The sequence below is a fragment of the Haliotis asinina genome, chromosome 11, assembly GCF_037392515.1.
Source record: "Haliotis asinina isolate JCU_RB_2024 chromosome 11, JCU_Hal_asi_v2, whole genome shotgun sequence".
In the NCBI taxonomy this organism is placed as follows: domain Eukaryota; kingdom Metazoa; phylum Mollusca; class Gastropoda; order Lepetellida; family Haliotidae; genus Haliotis; species Haliotis asinina.
Window position 1 is genome coordinate 44,394,010 of NC_090290.1, and position 24,165 is coordinate 44,418,174.

General features: G+C 40.8%; 2 protein-coding genes across 4 annotated transcripts; both read left to right on the forward strand.

Moving 5' to 3' along the window:
- Positions 1–435: 435 nt before the first annotated feature.
- Positions 436–12,579, forward strand: LOC137255744 (dehydrogenase/reductase SDR family member 9-like). Of its 3 annotated transcripts, XM_067793250.1 has the most exons (6): positions 526–636; positions 4,772–5,097; positions 6,288–6,353; positions 8,689–8,947; positions 9,624–9,787; positions 11,524–12,579. In XM_067793250.1, the coding sequence occupies exons 2-6, from the start codon at positions 4,779–4,781 to the stop codon at positions 11,739–11,741; spliced, it is 1,026 nt and encodes a 341-aa protein (XP_067649351.1). In that variant the 5' UTR covers positions 526–636; positions 4,772–4,778; the 3' UTR covers positions 11,742–12,579. The 3 variants fall into 3 exon arrangements, with proteins under 3 accessions (XP_067649352.1, XP_067649351.1, XP_067649353.1); XM_067793251.1 differs by lacking the exon at positions 6,288–6,353 and having other exon boundaries at positions 436–636; XM_067793252.1 differs by lacking the exons at positions 526–636; positions 6,288–6,353 and adding an exon at positions 1,626–1,712.
- A 5,059-nt stretch (positions 12,580–17,638) lies between these two features.
- LOC137255743 (beta-1,4-galactosyltransferase galt-1-like) lies at positions 17,639–20,772 on the forward strand. Its single transcript, XM_067793249.1, has one exon. The coding sequence runs from the start codon at positions 17,651–17,653 to the stop codon at positions 19,190–19,192; it is 1,542 nt and encodes a 513-aa protein (XP_067649350.1). The 5' UTR covers positions 17,639–17,650; the 3' UTR covers positions 19,193–20,772.
- The last annotated feature ends 3,393 nt before the right edge of the window (positions 20,773–24,165 follow it).

Genomic DNA, 24,165 nt, shown 5'->3' on the forward strand with positions numbered 1-24,165 from the left:
ACCACATGGCCACCCCACCGACACCGCTCTGGGTTGCAGTTTTGTCTGGATCAACTTTCAAAATGTCATCCTGTGCGTCCAACACTTAAAAAAACTTAGGCTCATTTTAAATTAGTTTGACAGATGTCATTATAACCAGTGTAACGAATCATACTGAGCCTATGTTGACTGAGACTGCTGACCGTCCATGGTATAGTATAATAACTAATGACTTCATGGCTGCCTGGTACAGTAATATTCCTGAGTAGTTGTCGCCAGTGATTTATCAATATTACTCAGTATTTCTCAATATTACTCAAGACCAGCTCTATATAGTTTAAACTGAACCCTTACGTAAAAGTGATTTTGAACATCATGTACTTAGCCCTAGAGGTCATCAACGTGACGGTAAAGAAGATGGTAAAATAAACAGGTGAGACGCAAGCGTTGACAATCAAGGAAACCAGTCGAATGAGATTCGAACCATCTTCATAGAATCTGCTCCTCGTGATTTCAAGGGGAGTAACCCAGCACACGTGACTGGGCAGTCTCTGCACAGCAGTGTCAATGGAAGTCTGCATGACGAATAAGAGGTTTACATCTGATTAGTGACTAAACTGTCTGCCATGACTCATCCACGGTTTGATAAACGTTCAGGTAAGTGTCACATCTTATCAACGCTGTACAAAGTAAGAAATAACTACCTTGCCTCACGTCTTGGTTACGAACACTACTTATTGTCAAGCTACGGTATCATATATGTGGTTTATGAAGTACATTAATTACTTAAATTGATCGGCATGAACAAATTATGGTGCAGATGTGCAGTATGATCCGCTGATATACTGTTATCACCATAGGTTTGTAAGTACATTTTGCGGATGTTTTATGCGTATTCTTAAGAACATATTGCTTTCAACTGGTCTATGTTTGCCCTATGTGAGTTATGAATCAATTAAAGCCACAGCCGTGCATAGGAGAAGATGCATTTGTCACATACTTGCATAGTTATATTGATTAGTCTACCGGTAACACCTGCACCAAGGTCAAGGTCTACATGGGGAGAAATCATTTTTGAGAAATGTTCCGAAACGATTTAAAATTGGAGTGCGCAGGTTCTAAAATAAGTAAAACAATATGCTTACAATGCGAAGATGACATTCTGTACTGGTTCTCCCCTTCCACTGATGCTCCATAAGAATATACAGTTACTACTATGCACTGTGTAGACATTCAGGTCAGGTTTTACCTACCATGCCATTCGTCATCGCTCGCCCCTTTCTGTAACCTCGGAGTGCCATATTTAGAGGCTGGTGAATCAAAAATGGTCAAACCGTACTGGATTAACAACTTCTTTTTCGGGAGATGCTACGTTTCGGTATATACTTGTCTATGCTCGCTTGACAACGGCAGAAGAATCCCTAACGAATACGTCGCATCTTCAGGAAAAGAGGAAGTTTTTTATCCAGAAAGTTTTATACATTTATATACAATCAAAATCATCAGCAACTTTACACAATATCATCCAGTCATAGCTACCAGCTTCCTCAATGAACACTCACTCACTCTCTCTAAGAAATAGTGAGGGTGGTTTCTAAGCCAGAATATCATTGCGCGGAACACCAGAAATTTGTTTCACCTATTAGGAACCACTACTCTACCCACGCCAACCCTTTCACGAATTAACTGGTGATTCTGTGTGGAGCTTTAACCTCACCTGATGACCAGTGGAGGTAAGCGAAGGGAATTACTGCTTGACAAGTATAAGATGAGCCAGCGCAGGCGGGACACGTAATCTGGACGAATAGAATACACTTGGTTGTTACATGTAGTTTGGCGATTAAGCACGTGCAATACATGCTAACCCTGGCGTGAAATCAATACCGCTACACGTGTCTCGTAGAGTGATTTAGTTAAGCAAAATACCATCACGACACGATTCGCACGAGGAAATTGAACTTTTCAATATTTAGACGACAACCTGTTTCCCTCTTGTTTCAAATGGAATGTTCTGAAGGGCGTTCCCATATATGCAAATTGGCGTCATTTGTCAGGTCGTGGTTCATCTAATACTTGTCAAGAGGTAAACGAGCCATCACAAGTAGAGAAACGAATACAACGATAAGGTATATTCAGTTCATATAACAATCTTTTTGTTATGATTTACTATATTGGCAAAACAGATTTCGTTATATTATCACTTTATTGAAATAAAACACTATGGGACTTAGATACAAGTAGAAACACTATAATATTCCCAAATGTTATGATCATGTTAATTAACGTATGGCACTGTCCTAGTTAGTCGATAAATCGCGATATCAACCAGACCCTCATGGCGCATTATCTTATGAATACTCGAGTCAGAAGCCCCAGGATGTCTCTGTTATATTGTTGATTCTGTTGAAGTCAAGTCTATCATCTAAATGATAACATTGTTATCAGAAAGATGTCGTCTCCCCGTACCTGTCTAACAGAAGTGAGAAAACGAGAGAAAATATATGTAGAGCATCACGGTGACACATGAAAAGGGCGCAAATGTACATGTTGAGCATAACAGAGACAAATACCGCATGCGAACACAATGGTTATATTCACTTGGAGGATCACGGGATACATGTGTTACAGACAGAACAGATATATGGATGGAGAACATCACGTAATACATATGGTACAAACAGAAAAGATAAATGGAAGGAGAACATCACGTAATACATATGGTACAAACAGAATAGATATATGGATGCAGAGTGAGTGAGTTTAGCTTTACGCCGCACTCAGCAATATTCCAGCTATATGGCGGCGGTCTGTAAATAATCGAGTCTGGACCAGACAATCCAGTGATCAGCAACATGAGCATCGATCTGCGCAATTGGGAACCGACGACATGTACCAACCAAGTCAGCGAGCCTGACCACCCGATCCCGTTAGTCGCCTCTTACGACAAGCATAGTCGCCTTTTGTGGCAAGCATGGGTTGCTGAAGTCCTATTCTACCCCGTGACCTTCACGGGTCTGTGGATGCAGAACATCACGGGATACATATGGTACAAACAGAATAGATGTATGAATGAGAACATCACAGGATTGATATGGTACAAAAAGAATAGATGTATGGATGCAGAACATCACGGGATACATAAGGCACAAACAGAATAGATGTATGAATGAGAACATCACAGGATTGATATGGTACAAACAGAATAGATGTATGGATGCAGAACATCACGGGATACATATGGTACAAACAGAATAGATGTATGGATGGAGAACATCACGGGATACATATGGTACAAACAGAATAGATGTATGGATGGAGAACATCATGGGATACATATGGTACAAACAGAATAGATGTATGGATGGAGAACATCACGGGATACATATGGTACAAACAGAATAGATGTATGGATGCAGAACATCACGGGATACATATGGTACAAACAGAATAGATGTATGGATGGAGAACATCGCGGGATACATATGGCACAAACAGAATAGATGTATGAATGAGAACATCACGGGATACATATGGTACAAACAGAATAGATGTATGGATGCAGAACATCACGGGATACATATGGTACAAAAAGAATAGATGTATGGATGGAGAACATCACGGGATACATATGGTACAAACAGAATAGATGTATGGATGGAGAACATCACGGGATACATATGGTACAAACAGAATAGATGTATGGATGCAGAACATCACGGGATACATATGGTACAAACAGAATAGATGTATAGATGGAGAACATCACGGGATACATATGGTACAAACAGAATAGATGTATGGATGGAGAACATCACGGGATACATATGGTACAAACAGAATAGATGTATGGATGTTGAACATCACGGGATACATATGGTACAAACAGAATAGATATATGGATGGAGAACATCACGGGATACATATGGTACAAACAGAATAGATGTATGAATGAGAACATCACAGAATTGATATGGAACAAACAGAATATATTGGGGAACATCACGGGATACATATGATACAAACAGAATAGATGTATGGATGGAGAACATCACGGGATACATATGGTACAAACAGAATATATTGGGGAACATCACGGGATACATATGGTACAAACAGAATAGATGTATGAATGAGAACATCACGGGATACATATGGTACAAACAGAATATATTGGGGAACATCACGGGATACATATGATACAAAAAGAATAGATGTATGGATGCAGAACATCACGGGATACATAAGGCACAAACAGAATAGATGTATGAATGAGAACATCACAGGATTGATATGGTACAAACAGAATAGATGTATGGATGCAGAACATCACGGGATACATATGGTACAAACAGAATAGATGTATGGATGGAGAACATCACGGGATACATATGGTACAAACAGAATAGATGTATGGATGGAGAACATCACGGGATACATATGGTACAAACAGAACAGATGTATGGATGGAGAACATCACGGGATATATATGGTACAAACAATAGATATATGGATGGAGAACATCACGGGATACATATGGTACAAACAGAATAGATGTATGGATGGAGAACATCACGGGATACATATGGTACAAACAGAATAGATGTATGGATGGAGAACATCACGGGATACATATGGTACAAACAGAACAGATGTATGGATGGAGAACATCACGGGATATATATGGTACAAACAATAGATATATGGATGGAGAACATCACGGGATACATATGGTACAAGCTTTGGTCTGTTATATATTTGTGAAGTGAGACTATCTATTGGTCTTTTTTTTCAGATGACGAATGATGTACTACATCATCGCCTTGCTTGTAATCGGTTACATTTTGATCACGTGGTTTGTACGGAGTCGCCGAATTAAAGATTACAGTGACAGATTCGTGTTCATCACAGGATGTGACTCGGGTTTTGGCAATGGCTTGGCTCGACGGTTGGACCGACTGGGCTTCCATACATTTGCAGCTTGCCTTACGGAGAAAGGTGCAGACGATCTCACAAAAGCTACGTCTACCAGGCTCGTGGCCGTCTGCTGTGACGTCACTGATGACGACGTCATCAAGCAGACAGTTGCAACTGTCAAGGAACATTTACCCAATGGTAAAGGTACGTGATTATTATGATAGATGTGGCTCGCGTTTTTTAAAAAAAATATTGAACAGTATGTTTGAGGTATTCGTTAACATTCCGAGGTGTATCTATACAGAAATGTTTGTCCAAACCCACACATTTATAGATCGGTCTCATGAACGTTTGGGCAGCGGTAAACCATACGTTAACAAAACGTTAAGATACAGTCATAATTAAGATATTTCATAATTAATTTCTAGATACGTTTGTAGGTAAGTCGTGCACGGTTAGTTGATATGCTAGCAGGGTCGTAGCTACAGAAAGGTCTAGATTTACACATGATCGTTTTCTATCTATATGTACAGTTTTGCAACCTATCGGGCCTACACGAAAAAAATGACTTGCTACGCACATCAAAAGATACAGGTTATTATTATGACTAAGTCAAAAAGCCTCACTGCGCAAATGAAGGTTTGGATGTCTCTCACCATTTTCACGGTGAAATTGGAGGCCCTTATCCGCTCAGTTCTTAGATCTGTACCTGGGAATGAATCCTGACAGAGCTAGGGGGCGTAACTCTACATAGATCACCGACGTCCATTACAGAGTGAGTGAGTGTGTTTAGGTTTACACCGTTCTGCGGTCTGTAAATAACCGAGTCTGGAGCAGACAATCCAGTGATCAACAGCATGAACATTGGGCTATGATGACAAATGTCATCCCGATCAACGAGCTTTAGTCGTGTAGTTTCAGTGTTACTTTATATTACAGCGATATTAAACAACATACAAACAATCGCTAGTAGTGACGTATCTGCACATTGGGGTCTATTTGCATTTGAATGCATATATTCACTGACGTATAAGTTGTTGAGATGAAGAACTGTTTCTGCCAACATTTCGACAATTAAGCGCTTTAACAAGGATCATCCTGAAGGGAAATCGCTTGACATTATTTATATTTCACACTTTACTCAACCAAGATTTGTTCAGGTAATACCAGACAGCAAACACATTTAATTCACCAGACAAATGTCTATCTTGGTTTTGTCGAGGCGACCTGTGACATTTGTGAAGCCCTTTGTGCCTTTTCTGCAAATGAGGTTGCACTTACACCCTCAATGAACCTGTACGTGTGTGTTTCGTCTATTGAAGTGTGCGCACGTGGTGTCTTAGCAGGTTAATTACAGGTAGTGTTTCACATGCGCGCTCTCCTCTGCGTTCCAGGTACAGCAATTACGGCACTAGCACCTGACATGGAGGTGACAATGTCTGGGCGTCGTTCTGGTGTAGGTGTGTGCGACTTCAGGGACATCTGAACAGACACTTTCGGGTGCTCTTGCAACCTTATGTAACTGCTGAACAATTTTGCAGTGAGGGACCATCTCGAAATCCGTTTAGTAGATTTTTCATTTGAAATCTACTGTTAAAAACAGCAGTATTCCCGTTATATCGCGGCACGTCTGTTGAATAGAGGAGGAAGAGCCGAATTACTGCATGTCTCAGATGTTTACCACTTTAATGAAACTGATGAGTACAGTCGTGGTACAGACAAACCTAGAAACATTATCAGGACAAACTAGAATTCGAACCCACCATACCGGTTTGTGGTGTGTACAAGGGACGTAACCCAGACTCGGTCCAGATTTCTTTTGTATTATATCTTTTTCCACAAGGTCAGTAGGTCCACAAATATAAAATTAATCTGTTTTGGAAAAGGGTGTTAAGAGGGCAGATTTATTTTTATTTTATTTATTTATTTATTTATTTATTTATTTATTTATTTATTTATTTATTTGTCTCGTAAAGACACATTTGTCAATGATGCTTGATGACAGATTTTGGACAGAGATTTAATGAAGATAGATGCTTCAAGAGATGTGCCCACTTTCTGTTATATGAGTCATCAGTCGCTCAAGGTTCGGGAGAGGAGGTTTTCATGTGACCTGTAACAGAATGTCCCCAGGTCTGTGAATCAACAACGTAGGTTGGCATCTGATTGCAATGATGAAATAAATATGGTCTCTATCGGAATAGTCCCCGTAAGCACAACCTAACGAAGGGGTCACATCTCAACAGATTAATACATGTAAACCCCCATTGGATTGTTTGGTGTGGGACGAGAGGACATTCTGCATAGGTTGATGTTTGTGTTTTATGCCGCCTTCAGCAACATTCCAACTGAATGGCAGCGGTCTGGAAATAATCTGGAACAGACAATCCAGTGATCCACAACAAGAACATCCTTCTACACAATTGGGATTCGATGACGCGTCAACCAAGTCAGAGAGCATGACCACCTGTCCTGTCAGACGCTATTTACAACAGTCATGGGGATATGAAACTCACAGGTAATATCAATACGATGGAGCTCAGGGATACGGTGACACCCTGTGCACGCTGTTCGGGATAGTAAACTCTTAAAAACACTCAGTGGTGTTACTACCTCTAGGCGAGATGTTAAGATCAAATGCATGAGTTATGCAGCAGGGACAATGCGTTGCCAACTTTGCTAAGCGGTTGCATGTGGTGCTGATAAGGGACACACACACCGGTGTCCCAGATTGTGGTGTTTGAAAGCTGTCACGAAAGGTCTGTTCGTGAAGTGGTTGACGGCGTTCAAGATGAATAGACACACAGCAGTGATAACCTCTTTTTCATTTAACATTCCATAGAAAGTCATTCTTCATTCCATGGGAAGTGGGTAGTACATTGGGTGTCTGAGAGCGTCACGGCAAAGGGAGTGAGAGAGTGAGTTTAGTTTTACGCCGCACTCAGCAATATTCCAGCTATATGGCGGCGGTCTGTAAATAATCGAGTCTGGACCAGACAATCCAGTGATCAGCAACACGAGCATCGATCTGCGCAATTGGGAACCGATAACGTGTCAACCAAGTCAGCGAGCCTGACCACCCGATCCCGTTAGTCGCCTCTTACGACAAGCTGAGTCGCCCTTTATGGCAAGCATGGGTTGCTGAAGGCCTATTCTACCCCGGGACCTTCACGGGTCGTCACGGCAAAGGTCCAGGTTTGGTTCAAGATGTGACTACAATGTGTAAAGTCCATTTCTGGTGTCCCTATTGATATGGATTGTGTAATCATTAACGATACGCCACAAAACAGCCACTCACACAATTTATATAATCAAAGTGACTTTTGTTTAACATCACACACGCATCAGATCATTTACGTCTAACAGACACCTCTCTGCAGGGGCGGATACAGCTGTTTGAGAAAGTGGAGGACGGGGGGTTGCACACAACTGGGAAACCGGTTTCGATGGTCATTTAACAAAATTTCAGCGTAAAGGAGGAGGGTTGCCAGGCGCACCCCTGCACACACACACACACCCCACCCATCCCCACCACCCTCTGGATCCGCCTATGTTATGCCTACTTATGCTCGTTAGCAGCTGATAAATTGATCTTTTATCAAGCAATGAGAATAAAATATTCTTCCATATAGCCATGCATCAGCCAAATCAGTGACTAACTGATCTACTTTATTGACTCTTTATCTCAACAAATATTCAACACGTGCAGACATAATGTGAGACAAATTGGTTTGACTGAATGTTTAAAGTGCCTAGCAATGGTCTCTAAATGTATCAGTGGTATATCTTTTACAGGAATTTGGGCGTTAGTGAACAACGCGGGGGTGACCGGGGCGGTAGCGCCAACAGAATGGCTCAGTCGCGAGGACTGGAAGATACCGATGTCCGTCAACATCTTGGGAATGGCAAGCATCACCAACCACTTCCTCCCTCTCTTGCGCATATCCGGGGGTCGTATCATCAACACATCTAGTGTCCTGGGGAGGGTTGCAGCAGGCCCCACTCCCTACGTCGTCAGCAAATACTGCGTTGAAGGATACTCCGATTTGCTAAGGTGGTTTGACTGGTCTCACGTCTACGATTCTTTGCTTCAGTCGTATTTACTTGTTGTTACGCATGCGCTTTATGAACGGGATATAGAATAGATCCTGTACGTAGTTTCATCAAGTAATAAGACACCAGACCATACACGAACCTTGTCCACGTGTAAAATTTCCTTGAACGATTCCGAGGCACACAATATCTTCTGCTCAGAAATTCTGCACATCACGTGTCTGTGTATTTCAGAGAAAATGGGTAATCTAGCGAGCCTCCTTCGTTGTTTAGTTGTTAGAGCGTCCGCCCGAAGTGCGGGTTGGTTTGGGTTTGAACCCGGACGCGTCATAACAAAAGACGTTGAAATATGGTACTTGTTCGTCCCCGCCTGGCGTTCGGTATTAATAAGCTGGACTGGTTGGTCCGCAGTCAGTGTAATGTGTCTGAGTGTCTAAGTGAGCTCGTACTGAAACCAGCTTAAGTTCGGACTAACACAAACAGCCACGCATGCACACGCATGCACGTCGTCATATGAGCGAAATATCATTAAGTGCAACGTTAAACCCCATTTCACGTCACCTCTATGTATGAACACAAATAGGCAATGTTATAATTATGTGTCCAGTGTGTGTGTGTTATCCCTATCAAACGTTGAGTGGTATGTGTGTACAAAACTGAAATATTTCTGTCTGCAGACGGGAACTGTGGCACCAGGGAGTGTCCGTCCACATCATAGAACCAGGAGCCTTCAAAACAAACATAACAAACCCTGGCGTACTCGCACCATCCATGGAGAAAGCGTACCGGAAGTTGGACCCGGAAGTGCAACAGTATTATGGGAAGGAGTATTGTAGTGGATGTAAGCGTTTCATCCTGCTTATTCATTAAGGAAGAACTGAACTGTTCACAGAATGAGATGCATGTGTGTCAGGTTCCCAAGGGGGGTAAGCCCTGCCCATGCTTAACCGGACGTTGGTCGTCATCAGGTACCATTTCCTTGATAGAGGATCCCGGGATAGAGTGAGTCCCAAACTTTGTAGGATTTTGATATTTCCCACAAGTTAATGTTTATGAAATCGATTTGTCTTGTAAGCTGAATGGCAATGGATTATAACCCGTATATCATTTGGTGATGACATGTATTAAATTGTGCTTGCGTTTGAAACATTTCATGACACGTCACGCGAATCGAAAAGCCGGGAAATCGATCATGTTCGATGTCTTTACAACATAATCAACTGAGTTTGTTTTATGTATGGCGCATTTTAGGCTAAATGAGGTTAATACATACTGAAGGAGATTTTTACAGATATACGTTTAAGACAAGTTGATTTCATAAACATTTACTGCTGAGACATATCAAAATATTACAAGGTTTGGGACTCTCTACCGGGATCGACTGTCAGTAGAATCTACCGGGATCGACTGTCAGTAGAATCTACCGGGATCGACTGTCTATAAAAGGGAAATGGTAGCACACTTTTCAAATCTGTTTGACGAATATCCTGGTTACTTCGTGAATAGAGATCTAGCGATTAATATCAGCTTTTATGTTAAATTGCATTTGAACCAAGCCGTAAAATAAACGAGACATGCACGAGCGCAGTGATCACTTAGCAAATACATCGCGCCATTTTAGCATGTGCTTAGCATTTCTGTCTATCAATCAGATCGCAGTGGCGAATTAATGATTGGCATTGTTACGGCGTTGATAAGGAACAATAAAAATACCAAAGGGCATATATTAAACGCTCAAAAGCAATAAAGTTACGTCATAGACGTGTGGGTACGTGAATGAAAATTAATGAAACTTATCAGTGAGTTACCATCTTGAAAGTAGTCCGATGCAGCCTTGGGGCGTAGGAACCTTTGTGAAAAAAAGCCCGGACTTACACATGATTGTTGGTAAAAATGTTGGGCAAGCCCTCAATACTATCTAAATATATAGTTTTGCAACCTATCGGGCTTATACGAAAAATGTCACTTGCAAGCGGTTGTAATCATTCTTACGTCGTCAACGGATTGGCCCATCACTGGCCTGGAATCCGTTTGTCATGTTTGTTTCCCTAGTGATGAAATGCCTACTCAATGAATATTTATTTGACTGGGGTATGGTGGTTGTGTGCGGACCTATAGTTCCGGTGAATGGTTCCAGCTCAGAAACGCTTTGATAGCCTTGGTAATGTGGGTGGTCAAATATCATTGAAAGTGCCAAATTGTCTTTTGCTCGGCAAGTTTAAAAATTACAGTGAACGACTTAATGAGGCTTAACGCGGGTTTTAGTAATATTACAGCAATATCTTAGCAGGCAACGGCATCATAACTGCCCAGAGTATGTGTATATAGTTAGGGAAGAAAATAAGGCATCACATGAAAGGACAAGTGTTCCTGATTTTTTTCCACGGTTTCTTCACAAGCTTGTATAGCACAGCATTTGTGCTGTTATGTGATCCCTTATAAGTATATAGTATACTTCCAAAATATCCTAAGGGCTTTGACAATTTCAGAGGGGTGTCACGGAGACTTCATACACTTAGTTATTGAGAATGGCTCATTCACTCAGTACCTCACTCACTCCGTGTTTTATGTCCTCAGTGGAGACGTTGATGGGGCTTCTGAGTTGGGAAGCTGACGGGAATCTGGACAAAGTGGTCGACGCCTACACTCACGCCATCACCGCCGTCTACCCCAAAACCAGATACGTGGTTGGCGTTGACGCTAACATCCTATTCAGGCTCCTGTGGCATGTCCCTGACATCATCACTGACCTACTTTTGGGCCTGACTTACCCAAGGCCTCAAGGCCAGCGCTGACAGGCATGGCCGGTATTCACTTCGTACAAACAGGACTCCGCCATTGGAAGAATATCAAAGTCAGAGGCGCATTTACAATGTGTTTTGGTTCATTTCGTTTGAGAGTTCGTCGCCGTTCAGGTTGTTTTAACTGTTTTTATCACTGGACGTGGCATTATCCTAGCAATCTGGAACCACCGATCTAAGTAGTTTTGCTATACGATGATATCCACCGACTAAGCTTCGAGCTTCTGATACCGTCAGTCAGCTTTTACGTTATTGTTCTTGTCGTCGTTGTTGTTGTTTGGTTGGTTGTTGTTTAACGCTGCACTCGAGATATATGTGGCGGCGGTGTGTAAACAATCGAGTCGGGACCAGACGATCCAGTATCAGCATCACGATCTACGCGGTTGGGATACGATGACATGTGTCAGACCTCCCGATCCCGTTAGTCGCCTCTTACGACAAGCCTGGGTTACTGAAGACCAATTCCTACCCGGATCTTCACGGGTAGACGGCTTTTACGACAGCCATGGGCTGCTGAGAAATACTTTTGGAACAGACCTTCACGGGGTCGTAATTTTCGGAGATTTGTATTTATCAATATTTCAGCTGTTTTTGGAGGTGATTAAAAGCTCAACCGTGATTCAGTCTCGTAATTCAGATTTCCAACACTGATTGCTACTGTTATTTAGTATTCAGAAACAGGTATTACTTTCCGCGACATGTGATCTCGTTCAAAGTCCACAAGGGACATAACTCTCGGGTCATTGAGATTATTCATGTTGTTTTGTATGATGTGTTGTGGTAGCTGTAAAATGTAAACATTTAGTAATTATTAAAGATTAATAATTAGAACTGACTTCTGAATTTTAACATTATTTAAATTTGATATCATTCATTCACCTTTAGTCCCAAAGTAACCATATTACCATCTGACTTACTTACACCCATCATATTGCGTTTATAGGTGTGCTGAGCTTATGGTACCGTATGACATGCCATAATTTGCAGAATTATGTTATCTCTTTTTGAAATGATGTAAGCGACAGTCCAACTGCTCGCTTCCTGTCTGGTTCCTGTGCGCTGCGACAACTTTCTCATGTAAAGACAGAGCCAAGCTGCTGGGCCAGGCTGTTGTACCTACATTTAATTGACAAACTGCCGTTCACAACGAAATACCTTTATCTGTCACATGTTTTGTGGTGATTTTTAGTTTAATAGAACATCGTTCGTATTTCCTCAAAGTGCAATACGAATTAACACGAATGGAAATGAGAAATCGGTACACTGTCGTCGCATTTCCAACGTCGGCGGCAATGTAAACCATACAACATCGATCAAATAAAGACAACTAGTTTGATATACCAGCCTTTGTTATTTCCAACGACAATTCCTCAACTACATATATTGCCATTGCTGCATTCAAATCTAACAAATGGTTCTCATACTACCATCGACCTAAACTGGGGCACGGGCGGCACTACTAAAACTATGAAATATTCTATCGTACACCATGATTCATTTGATGGAAACCTTTTACCAACTTTCATTACTCAAAAGCTATGTTTGCACCTCATCAATCTGTTGCACTCGTAATCTTAACATTTGCATTTTGAATGCCTGTAATCGCAAAAAGAAATTTGTTTGGGATGATAACATGTTTTGGGGGTTAGTTTTTGGGCCCGGGACAAATAGGGCCGAACTATTGTTGCAGTCATGATATCCGGTCCAGTTTTCAGGGCGGACTAACGCTTTGTCTCTGAATATTGATGTTTACTGACTAAATAACAACAGATTGAAATGACATAATTCTTGTTAATATGCTTTTTGTTCAGCTGTATCATCAAAAGGCATGGGAACATGAATTATTTGACTGGTGCCCTGTGGTCCCCTTAACAAAATTTACCTGTGAGTTAGAAACAGTCTTCAGTAACCCATGCTTGTCATAAGAGACAACAAATGGGCGGTCAGGCTCACTGTCATCATATCCCAATTGCGTAGATCGATGCTGATGGTGTCAGTCACTGAATTGTCTGGTCTGGACTCGAATGTTTACAGACCGTCGCCACATAGCTGGAATACTGATGAGAGCAACGTTAAGCAATAAAACAATAGGCGAGAACGTTTAGTTTCACGCCGTTTTAGCAAAATGGGCGGGAAGCATAAAAATCGGTAGCAACCACTGTATCTCTATGGGGAATATTGAACCCGGATCTTCGTTGCAAAGAGTTCACGCTTTAACCTCAACACTACCAGACGCCCTGAGCGCTCTTGTGCAGGGTGTGTCTGAATAAAATGAGAGTAAGTGAGTACGACTTAACGTATCCTTTTTGTAGACAATGACAGTGACAATGACAATTTATTTCAGTATGAGTACATTAAATATACAAAAGAAACAGTGCACAGCGGTATACAAAGAGTGGAGGGTTGTGTACTGCCAATATACTCAAATTGGCAAGTTTCGTTTCAAATAGATACTTAAAGCTAGTATGTGTTCATAGTGAGTTGATGTCAGCAAATGATAATATTTAGCACGTGGTGGATTAACATGATAATATGATGGAATAATTTTCTTGCGACTTCCAGACTAATAAGGACAAATAAGCAAAAAATGGTAATCATCCTCGATTTGCTGCAATTGGCACTTAGTGCATAATAACATTCTTTTCTCAACAGTTTTATCAAACCTATACTGTTGAATGTTTAACACAACGAAACTTACATAGGATTCTTCTCAAATCATGTCTGTCAGCAAGTGCAGATATGTATTTCTCAGGCGTTAATAGTGATTTCAGTTCAGAATATGCCCCCAAAAAGTGAGAATTTCTAATCTTAAAATGCCAATCTTGAAACTGGGTATCATCACAACGTTGTTGAAACTGCATAATAAATATGTCAGCGTGACAGCAAACCTGGGCGGCCCATACGTATGAGAAACCAGTGTACCAAAGTAATAATCTAACTTGTAACACCCAATTTATTTTCCCATTTTTGTCGTATGTCTTGAGCATCTCATAACAGGCTTTTGGATATCTTGTATGTTCCATGTATAATAGTCGACACCAGTACTTGATACAGCGGGTATAATATTTAACACAAAGCGGGTGTCTGCCTGTCTCACCAAGAATGGCATTTGTGGAAACAGTTACCTATAAATCTCTTAACGAAATTACCGGATCTAATACAGGCTTTCACCTGATTACACATACTATTCAAAATATAAAAGAACTTGCCACGAACACCTTGTTTATGTAGTAAATACAATAGTTTATGCCTGTCTATCAGTCGAACGCCTCACGAAAATCTATAAAGGCTGCGTAAAATCGGTGCTTAGGCTTCCTCAAGTATTTCTGGCATAGGGATTGCAACACAAAATATTGTCAAACGTTGAATGATCCTCTCTGAAGCCTGACTGTGCCACACATATTACCTCATTTACCTCCAACCAAAGCTTAAGTCTTACTTCAAGAATTGTTGTGAATATTTTCCCCATTACATCAAGTAAAGAGATACCCCTGTAGTTATTCGGGTCATCTGCTGGTCCTTTCTTAAATAAAGGAATTATCATGCCCACATTCCATTTACTTGGAAAATGCCATTATCCAATATTACGTTAAACAGGATTTCTAAATAAGGTATGATAAATGCTGCATTCTTGAAAAAATCTGCAGGTAGTCCATCAGGACCCGGAGCCTTATTATTCTTAAGAGACATTAAAACTTTCTCTATTTCATTTTGGGTGATGTTATCAGATAGCGGATCAGTAATGTTACACAAAGCGCAGTCAATTATTGAGTGATTCATAATAAAATCCCTTACAGCAGAATTAAACTCATCATCAGTATTTGTTACATCAGGATTCAACAGGTTTGTAAAATATTCATACCACGATTCCACTGAGATATTGGAAGCGGGTTTTCCATTACCTAACATTATTTTAATACAATTCCAAAATGCTTTACAATCCTTGTCACTAATGGCATTTTCCATGTTTTCCATGATTGTATTCTTATGTATTTTTTGTTTGTAGATACAAATTTCACGATAGTATCTCGTGGAGTTGAGGTACTCATTAATGTTATAAGTTGTGCGACATTTCCTTAGTTGATTAAGAAGCTTATACTTAATTTGTTTCGCCTGTTGACACTCGTTGTCAAACCAAACAGGTTGGGTTCGGACTTTCGTTCTGGAGGCTAATAATTTGGTCTGAAAATGTGACCCTGTGAAATAGAATATATCACCTAACTTATCTACTGCACTATCAATATCTATTTCACCTATGTCTAGAAAAGCCTGAACATTTTTATTGACGTAATCTTTAGTAATATTCTTAAGAAACAGGTTCAGACCACCATCGTTGTTCTTGTATCTAGTTAAAGGTACAGTGGCGGTGTCTTTACCTGTGTCAAAATGAAGATCGCATCCGACAGGTAGGTGGTCGGAATCAGTTTGGGAGACAACATATAAATCTGAAACATTCTTAAACAAATTACCAGACACTATTAATCAAGTAGACTTGTACCTTTGCTACTGACATAAGTCATGCTCCCTACCACATCACCTGGCATGCGTCCATTTATAATACACAATCCCCACACTTTGCACAACTCTAACCGAGACACCCCAAACTTGTTAACTATGGAGTCTTGTGAGTTACGTGTAATGCGGAGCACATCTACAGAATATAGATCAGGTAGATTCAACCTATCGAAGTCAGAATCGTCTTCAATTATGAAATCTTCCCCGTTCCCCGTTAGAGCATTAAAGTCACCAATCAGAATTATTACAGGTTCTTTTTGTGGTTTCAAAGCCGAGATAAACTGGAATATTGCTAAACGGCGTAAAACCATACTCACTCAGTACGCCTCTTTTAGGAACAGTAATAACACAGGTACCCATGTGGGGAAATGAACCTAGCTCTCCGACGTGACGAGCAAACACTTAACCCCTACCCGCTATGGATCAAGTGTAATTTTCGATTTCTTTTCATAATCTATTATACCCTGTAATTGACAAATAATATTAATACTTTTCCACTGCAGTGTCCGCTTGCAGCAGCTTCATAAATCAGTTTCGCGCAAAGACAAATACAGTCATTTCCTGATTTGCATGTAGTGAGAACAAACGACCCTCCCTAATTACCCCCGTAACGCGAACAGTCCGGCAAACTGACATATACAGGTATCCCAGCTATGTTTACCTTGTGTTTTCGCCGGTTGCTGTTGATGGATGATTTCAGCGCGATGAACATGGTACGACTGCATACCATGCTTGCTGGTTACAAAGTACTCGCCGTGTATATCTCACTGTGATCCTTGTGTAATCATTGCTTTCTGCCCTACACCGACCCGGTCGCTCTATGGGCACCCCTCCCCCTTCCTCTTTGCGGCAATGTCATCGGGGTTTTTTTCACATGTTTTCTAATGACCTGTAACTCACATTTTTATGTGAAAATCTGCATAAGAAGGTGATCGCATTCAACCACTTCTCATACAATTAATACAATTAATTAGATGCATACACTAAACAAACACTAATAAAAATTTAATTTTAAAATAATACCTTTAAAATATATTTATCAAGTTTCATTTATGGAGTACATTCGGGTGTAAATTGGTGCAGTTTTAAACCCGAAACCAACAATACTAGGCACAATGAAAAAACTGATTTTTTTCTTCCTTAAATGCGTTTGTAAATAAAGACACCTTTGAGTCTTTCACCTCGAAACAGTTATCTCCCTTTACCAATAAGGTAGTGTAATGCATTAGATGCCATGCATGTTCTAGGTTAAAAGTTACAGGTGGGATAGAATGAAGTTAGTCGGCGACTGTGTAGTGGTCCGCTGATAAGAGTGGTTGAGATAAAGTCCTATCTAGACCATATAGCTAGCTACGGCTACCGCATGACTGAGATAAATTCTCGCAACCATGGTCCGAGTTATTAATTTCAAGAGAATTATTATAATGGGGCTATGTGTATACATTCTTCTTACCGTCTATTTTCTTCTGTCCATCGTTCCAATGGACCTGGCAGGTGGTCAGTATTCAGAATCCGGACATTCTTGGCACCACGGTGGTAAAAGAATCAACATTGCAGAAAAACCCGGCGACGTGATCATTGAAGATAACAGTGTGAATTCAAGGCTGAAACGTCTCCAACATGCTGAGAGGAAGACAAAGCTTTTGAAACCTAAAACCTCGGGAACCCCAAGGCCAACCAGACTACGAACCGTCAAGCGAAGGACAGGTGACTTGTTTCAGGAGTTTGTAAAACCAAGTAAGGTGCATTTAAATTTCACAGAAATTGCCCCAGACGTTTTTGCTTTTTCCGCGTTCTTTGATGACAGATATGACTCGTCATTTGTCCGTGTCGTAGCAATAGCCCCGAGCGGTCGAGCGAAGAGAAATACCGGCTTATATTGTGTGTTCAACAACAATGATACGACAGAGATGGTGTATTACGAAACGTGTGAAAACCATCTCCAAGCCAACGCTTACTACATGTTATCGTGCCCAGTGCCTGAATCGGTAGCCATGAAATTCGATGGAATCAACCCTCTAACAATTGCCCCGTCGAAAACAGCAAGTCCCAGTCGTTATAAGCTTATAAGCGTTATTACTAATCGGCTGAGAATTGGAAGTGGACATGAGAGACAAATGGGGCGTTTTGCAGTATGTATTCCTCCGCTTTTTGGAAAGATTAACCCTCTACGTTTAGTAGAATTTATTGAACTGTCACGTCTTCTAGGGAGTAATCATTTTACGTTTTATACATATTTTGTATCAGAGGACGTGATGCGGGTTTTAAAGTATTACGAGAGACAGGGTGTTGTGACTATCATGCCTTGGTACATCCCTGTCAAGAAGAAGATATGGTACAAGGGTCAGTCTGCAGCCGTGGGAGACTGTCTTCTTAGAAACATGCATATCAATCATCTTGTTGCATTCAACGACATCGATGAATTCATCGTGCCTCGTTATAACAGCACATGGAGTACCTTTCTGGAGTACTTGCATCAGCAACAATCGTCCAGAGGCGTTAAAACGGGGAATATTGCTGTTTACAGATTTAAAAGTGCATTTTTTGAAGTACCAAGACACACGAAGGCCCAAAATGCTTCCGTAGAACAGCAACGGTTTCAGCTGACAATGGATAAGTTTGTTTCACTAAGCCGGACAAGGAGGACTACAAAATTTAGCAGAATACGCACCAAGATGCTGGCATACCCCACACGGGTATTTGAGCTTGGCATCCACCATCTTAGTAAGCAGATCAAAGAGGAATATTTCTGCCTCGATGTGAAACCGGAAGTAGCCAGTTTACACCACTATCGGATGTGTGACCGAGTGTATGATATGAGTTGTGATGAATATGTACAGGACAAAACGACTTTGAAGTTCAAATATTCCCTAGTCAACAACACTATACGCGTTTTAAAACAGTTGAAAAATACAGACGATTTTGTATAATGATTATGTATATATTAAATAATGGTTAGTGCTAGGAACTATATGTGCAACGGCCGACACATATTGAGGGTGACTAAAGAGACTGGAGATGCCCGACAACAGAGGGAATGGGATCGGTGCAAGCGACTGTGATGTTTACCTGATGTGTATTTGGTGTTTACTTGGTGTTAACGTGTACACACTGTGTTTAGTTTGTTGCGTGTTTCAGTGTGGACTCATTGCAAACGCCCTCTGAGGTAAATTAACCTGCGTACGTTTTTAACCCGAAGACGAGGCTATGTTCATTGCATCTGGCAGGCGTGGAAACGTGGTAACAAGTTTGATTCATGTTACAACACCACACTGTTACCTTTTGCCTACACAATTGTCACAGTACAGTACACCTTCAACCTGTATATCTCCAACCCTAGACAGTTGTCTCTGTACACTAGTTACGAATTGTCTCTGTAAACCTGCAACACCTAAACAATTGTCTCTGTACACCTGCAACGCCTAGACTAGGTCTGCACTGACACAATGTCTAGACAGTGTCGTCTCCTTTCTCTCAAAACTAGCTTCTCATATTTATCAAAAGCTTCGAATGACACAACGACGGTTTTCAGTTTTAATTTATTTCACATTTTGTATACTAAGGGACAAAAGAAAGTCCACGATTGGTGTTTGGGGTGTGTTACATGTGGTGTTTTCTCAACAGGTACAGAGTGGATGTTTACTTTCTTTTGTGGGTCAGTTTATTTAGAGTTTGCCTAATGCATCATGATTCTACGATGTCACAAAACCCTGTACAATGACACGTGTGCAATTAACAAATAGTATTATTTAATTAGAAATGCCATTAGCCTTGACGCGACATCCCCTGTCGCCTCCGTACACGTGGTACTGTACAGTGAGTATAGTTTTACGCCACGATATTCCAGCAATATCACGGCAGGGAACGAAGTGCTTCACTCACTGCACCCCGATGAGAAATCTCTCCCGGGCCTTCGGCGTGAAAAGAAAATGTTTCAACCACTGGGCTAATAATTTTATAGAAAGGCCCTAGAAATGGCGGGTAAATACTTTAAAGTATATACATGTGTTGGCGAGTCCACCATTGCTTTGTTGTCGTAATTGTGAGTGGATTTTTCTGGTTTAGAAAGTTTTTGAGGTGCTTCTCTGCTATTTTATATCCTGTGGAGAATTTTGTTTTTAGAATGAGGTCTGTGACTTTATTTGTCTTTGTCAAGATTATAATGACGTTGGATCGTGCTGAAATTGAGTGTGTGAGTATGGTTTTTCGAGGCGTTTAGCAGTATTTCATCATTCTTTTGGGGGAAACCAAAGTGAGAGAACTAGTTTTACGCTACTTTATCACAATTCCAGTAATATCACGGTGGGAGACATTGTCATCACTCAAACACTGCACCCTTGTGTGGAATCGAACCCGGATCTTTTGCCTGAACAACGAAAGCTTGAACCAGTAGGCTGCTCAATACTGAAAGACATTCTGACATGACTTTTCAGTTCAATCATTTCATTTCAGTCGATAAGTTTCTCTTTTTTATGAAATAAATAATACAGTTCGCCACCTTTCATACAAACAATTATTTCGTGTTACTTGATTTAGACCGATGAATACACGCTTTAAAATGCGGTAAAAAGTAAACATGTATTATATTTGGAACTATACTATTTCAGTTTACCACAGATTCTATTTTAGAGAGATTGAGTCCTATCTGTGATTCGAACCCCCTCTCTCAGAGTCAGGCACCTAATCTCCAGCGATCTAACCCACTCAGCCACAGGATTCCACACATATGAGAACGTGTAATCCCGAACATAACATACGTTATAAAAGAATCTAAAACGATTTATGAATTGTTTACCGTCGTAAGCGTAATAAATTATTCTGAGTGTGTAAATATTCAATATTAGAAAGTGGTCAAAAGTAAAACTTTTTCAACGGAGCATTTTAGTATATATATGAGTGTGGTCGTGTTCCGAATACTTACACAAATAGCATCATCTAGCCTACCGTCTTGTGGAAGCTTTAGGTTAGATAGTAAACAATGCGTTCTCTTGCCTCCCCCTGAGTCAGGGTTCGGATCCTGGATGGAATTCAATCCCAAATACTACTATAGGATTTTGTACTATACCGGGAAAGTGTAATCTCAGAAATCACTCATTAGTTATAGTTTTTCGGTTTGATTTTGTAAACTGGAAAGTGAGAGAGGAGAGTCTTGTAAATAAGATTTGATCAAATAAATTACAACGTTTTACGAAAATGTTATTACAGTAAAAACAATTTACAGAAACACTGTACACTATAGTTCTGAGACAATGGTGCCCGTGTTAAATATATCAGCACCGAATAAAACTTTCTTGCTTGTCAAGCATGGGTGTATACTTTCTTTTTCCCCAATATATAGTTTAACACGTGTCATCTAGGGGTGGGTGACCCTTGTAAAATACACCACTGTCTGAGGTACATGCGTCAGGTCAGACAATGGTCGATGGTGTGGCCTGCAGGCACACTTCTTTGCCTCTCACGTTACTAACTGCATGGGTATTTAGACAAGACCAGTGCTCCGTTGTTCAAAAGCAACCTTAGCTCTTAAGGTCAACCTTAACTCTAAGATTACAACCTTAGACCTTTACTAAAGTTAGTCTCCCGTTGCACGAAACAACTTTAACCAACTTTAACCTTTAGTTAAGGGTGATAACCAAGGTTGGTCCGACCCGTCTCTAAGGTTGGGAAGGGAATATGGCGGCTGCTTTTATTTTATACAACCAGATTAAGGGAAGTTTGAGGAAGCACAGAGTGTACAGAGACAGAATGTGTCAACTGGACAATCTGAATTCAAGTGGTAACTAAGGACGCTTCCATTACTCCTGCGCTGAAGAGTTCAGCCTTAGTTAAGGTTACGGCTAAGGTTGTAGTCTGAGTTAAGGGTGCCTTAAGGTTGTTTTGTGCAACGGGCGTATCTTTTCCTTACGGTGATCGTAACTCCAACCTTAGTGTATAAGGTTGATCTTAGCCAAGGTTGTTTTGAACAACGGAACACAGGTTTATATAGGGTTTATATAGTCTTGCTGTAGCGGTATTTAAAGTGCCTTTTCGGGGTCTATATAGTCCTGCTATTGTGGCGTTCTTAGTGCTCATTCATGGTCTATGTAGCCCTTCTGTTGTGGCGTTTATAGTGCTCATTCGGGGTCTATATAGTCCTGCTATTGAGGAATGTGTCTTTTCAGGGTTTATGTACTCCTGCTGTTGCTGTTGAGACAGGTATAGTACCTTTTCATGGTTTATATAGTCCTACTGTTGGGGTGTACAGAGTGCCTTTTCGGGGTTTATATAGCCCTGCTGTTGAGACCGTATAGTACCTTTTCGAGGTTTATGTGGTCCTACTGTTGACGTGGCGATTAGGTGCCTGTTGCTAGGTCTGTTCAAACATGGTCGGAATGAAATGTATATCTGTCCCCAGTTTTTATTGAAACAATACATCTTTACCCAAAATTACAACACAGATTTTTTTTTAAAAGCAGGAATTGGTGATATAAACAGACACACCCAAACCGAGCAACCGTTTATGTTAACTGCGTAAAAAACAAACGCGGTATGCTTTCTTTAGCTGTTCAGTATATCTGTAAAAATATTGACGTATGACATGGTTTGATTAAAATATTATAGAATAATAATGTCACTATCAGCAAACGTACGTGCCGTTGTTGCAATGTATATACTAGCGTCGATATGCAGTGAGTAAAAATAACACTACAAACCAGACACAAGTTAAATTAATAGGTACACGTCGCCCGTTGGTAGTTAATGTGTCTTTCAGCATCCTGAGTTAATATATTTAGGGTGAGGCATGAATGTGTCACTTCAGATCCCTTGGTTTATGAAGGACACAAAGTTGTAAGAGATAAAACGCATGTTTCCTTTTATATATTTTCGAGTCTTTTTTTCCATAAGGCTGCACTTAATAAATGAGTCCCGCATGTCATGTCATGATCGTAATCCCACTCTGGTATCAATAGACCCGTTATCAGTTGATAAGACTGATCAAGATGTCGCCAACTCTGGTGGCTTAATCTCCTGTGAATCATATTCTGAAGTACAAGCACAGAGCCCGCTTTCACATAGCGTTCTGTTCTTAGCGTTACTACTGCCTTTAAGTCTACCTTGGACCTACATGGTGGTGGTCCACACCGTGCAATATCAGCAATATTACACCTATATGACGGTGGTGCACACAGTGCAACGTCAGTAATATTACACCTATATGAAGGTGGTCCACACAGTGCAACGTCAGTAATATTACACCTATATTGCGGTGGTCCACATTGTGAAACGTCAGTAATATTACACCTATATGACGGTGGTCCACACAGTGCAACGTCAGTAATATTACACCTATATGACGGTGGTCCACACAGTGCAACGTCAGTAATATTACATCTATGTGACGGTGGTCCACACAGTGCAACGTCAGTAATATTACACCTATATGAAGGTGGTCCACACAGTGCAACGTCAGTAATATTACATCTATATGGCGGTGGTCCACATTGTGAAACGTCAGTAATATTACACCTATATGACGGTGGTCCACACTGTGCAACGTCAGCAATTCTACACCTATATGACTGTGGTCCACACTGTGCAAAGTCGGCAATATTACATCTATATGACTGTGGTCCACACAGTGCAACGTCAGCAATATTACACCTATATGGCTGTGGTCCACACTGTGCAAAGTCGGCAATATTACATCTATATGACTGTGGTCCACACAGTGCAACGTCAGTAATATTACACCTATATGACGGTGGTCCACACAGTGCAACGTCAGTAATATTACAGCTATATGGCTGTGGTCCACACAGTGCAACGTCAGCAATTAACACCTATATGACTGTGGTCCACACTGTGCAAAGTCGGCAATATTACATCTATATGACTGTGGTCCACACAGTGCAAAGTCAGCAAT

Bases quoted from the DNA above. Each gene is read 5' to 3' on its own strand.
- LOC137255743 (XM_067793249.1), top strand. From the start codon at position 17,651: ATGGTCCGAGTTATTAATTTCAAGAGAATTATTATAATGGGGCTATGT.
- LOC137255744 (XM_067793250.1), top strand. From the start codon at position 4,779: ATGATGTACTACATCATCGCCTTGCTTGTAATCGGTTACATTTTGATC. The intron at 5,098-6,287 runs GTACGTGATTAT...TCTGCGTTCCAG, and splicing joins ACATTTACCCAATGGTAAAG to GTACAGCAATTACGGCACTA. The intron at 8,948-9,623 runs GTGGTTTGACTG...TTCTGTCTGCAG, and splicing joins GGATACTCCGATTTGCTAAG to ACGGGAACTGTGGCACCAGG.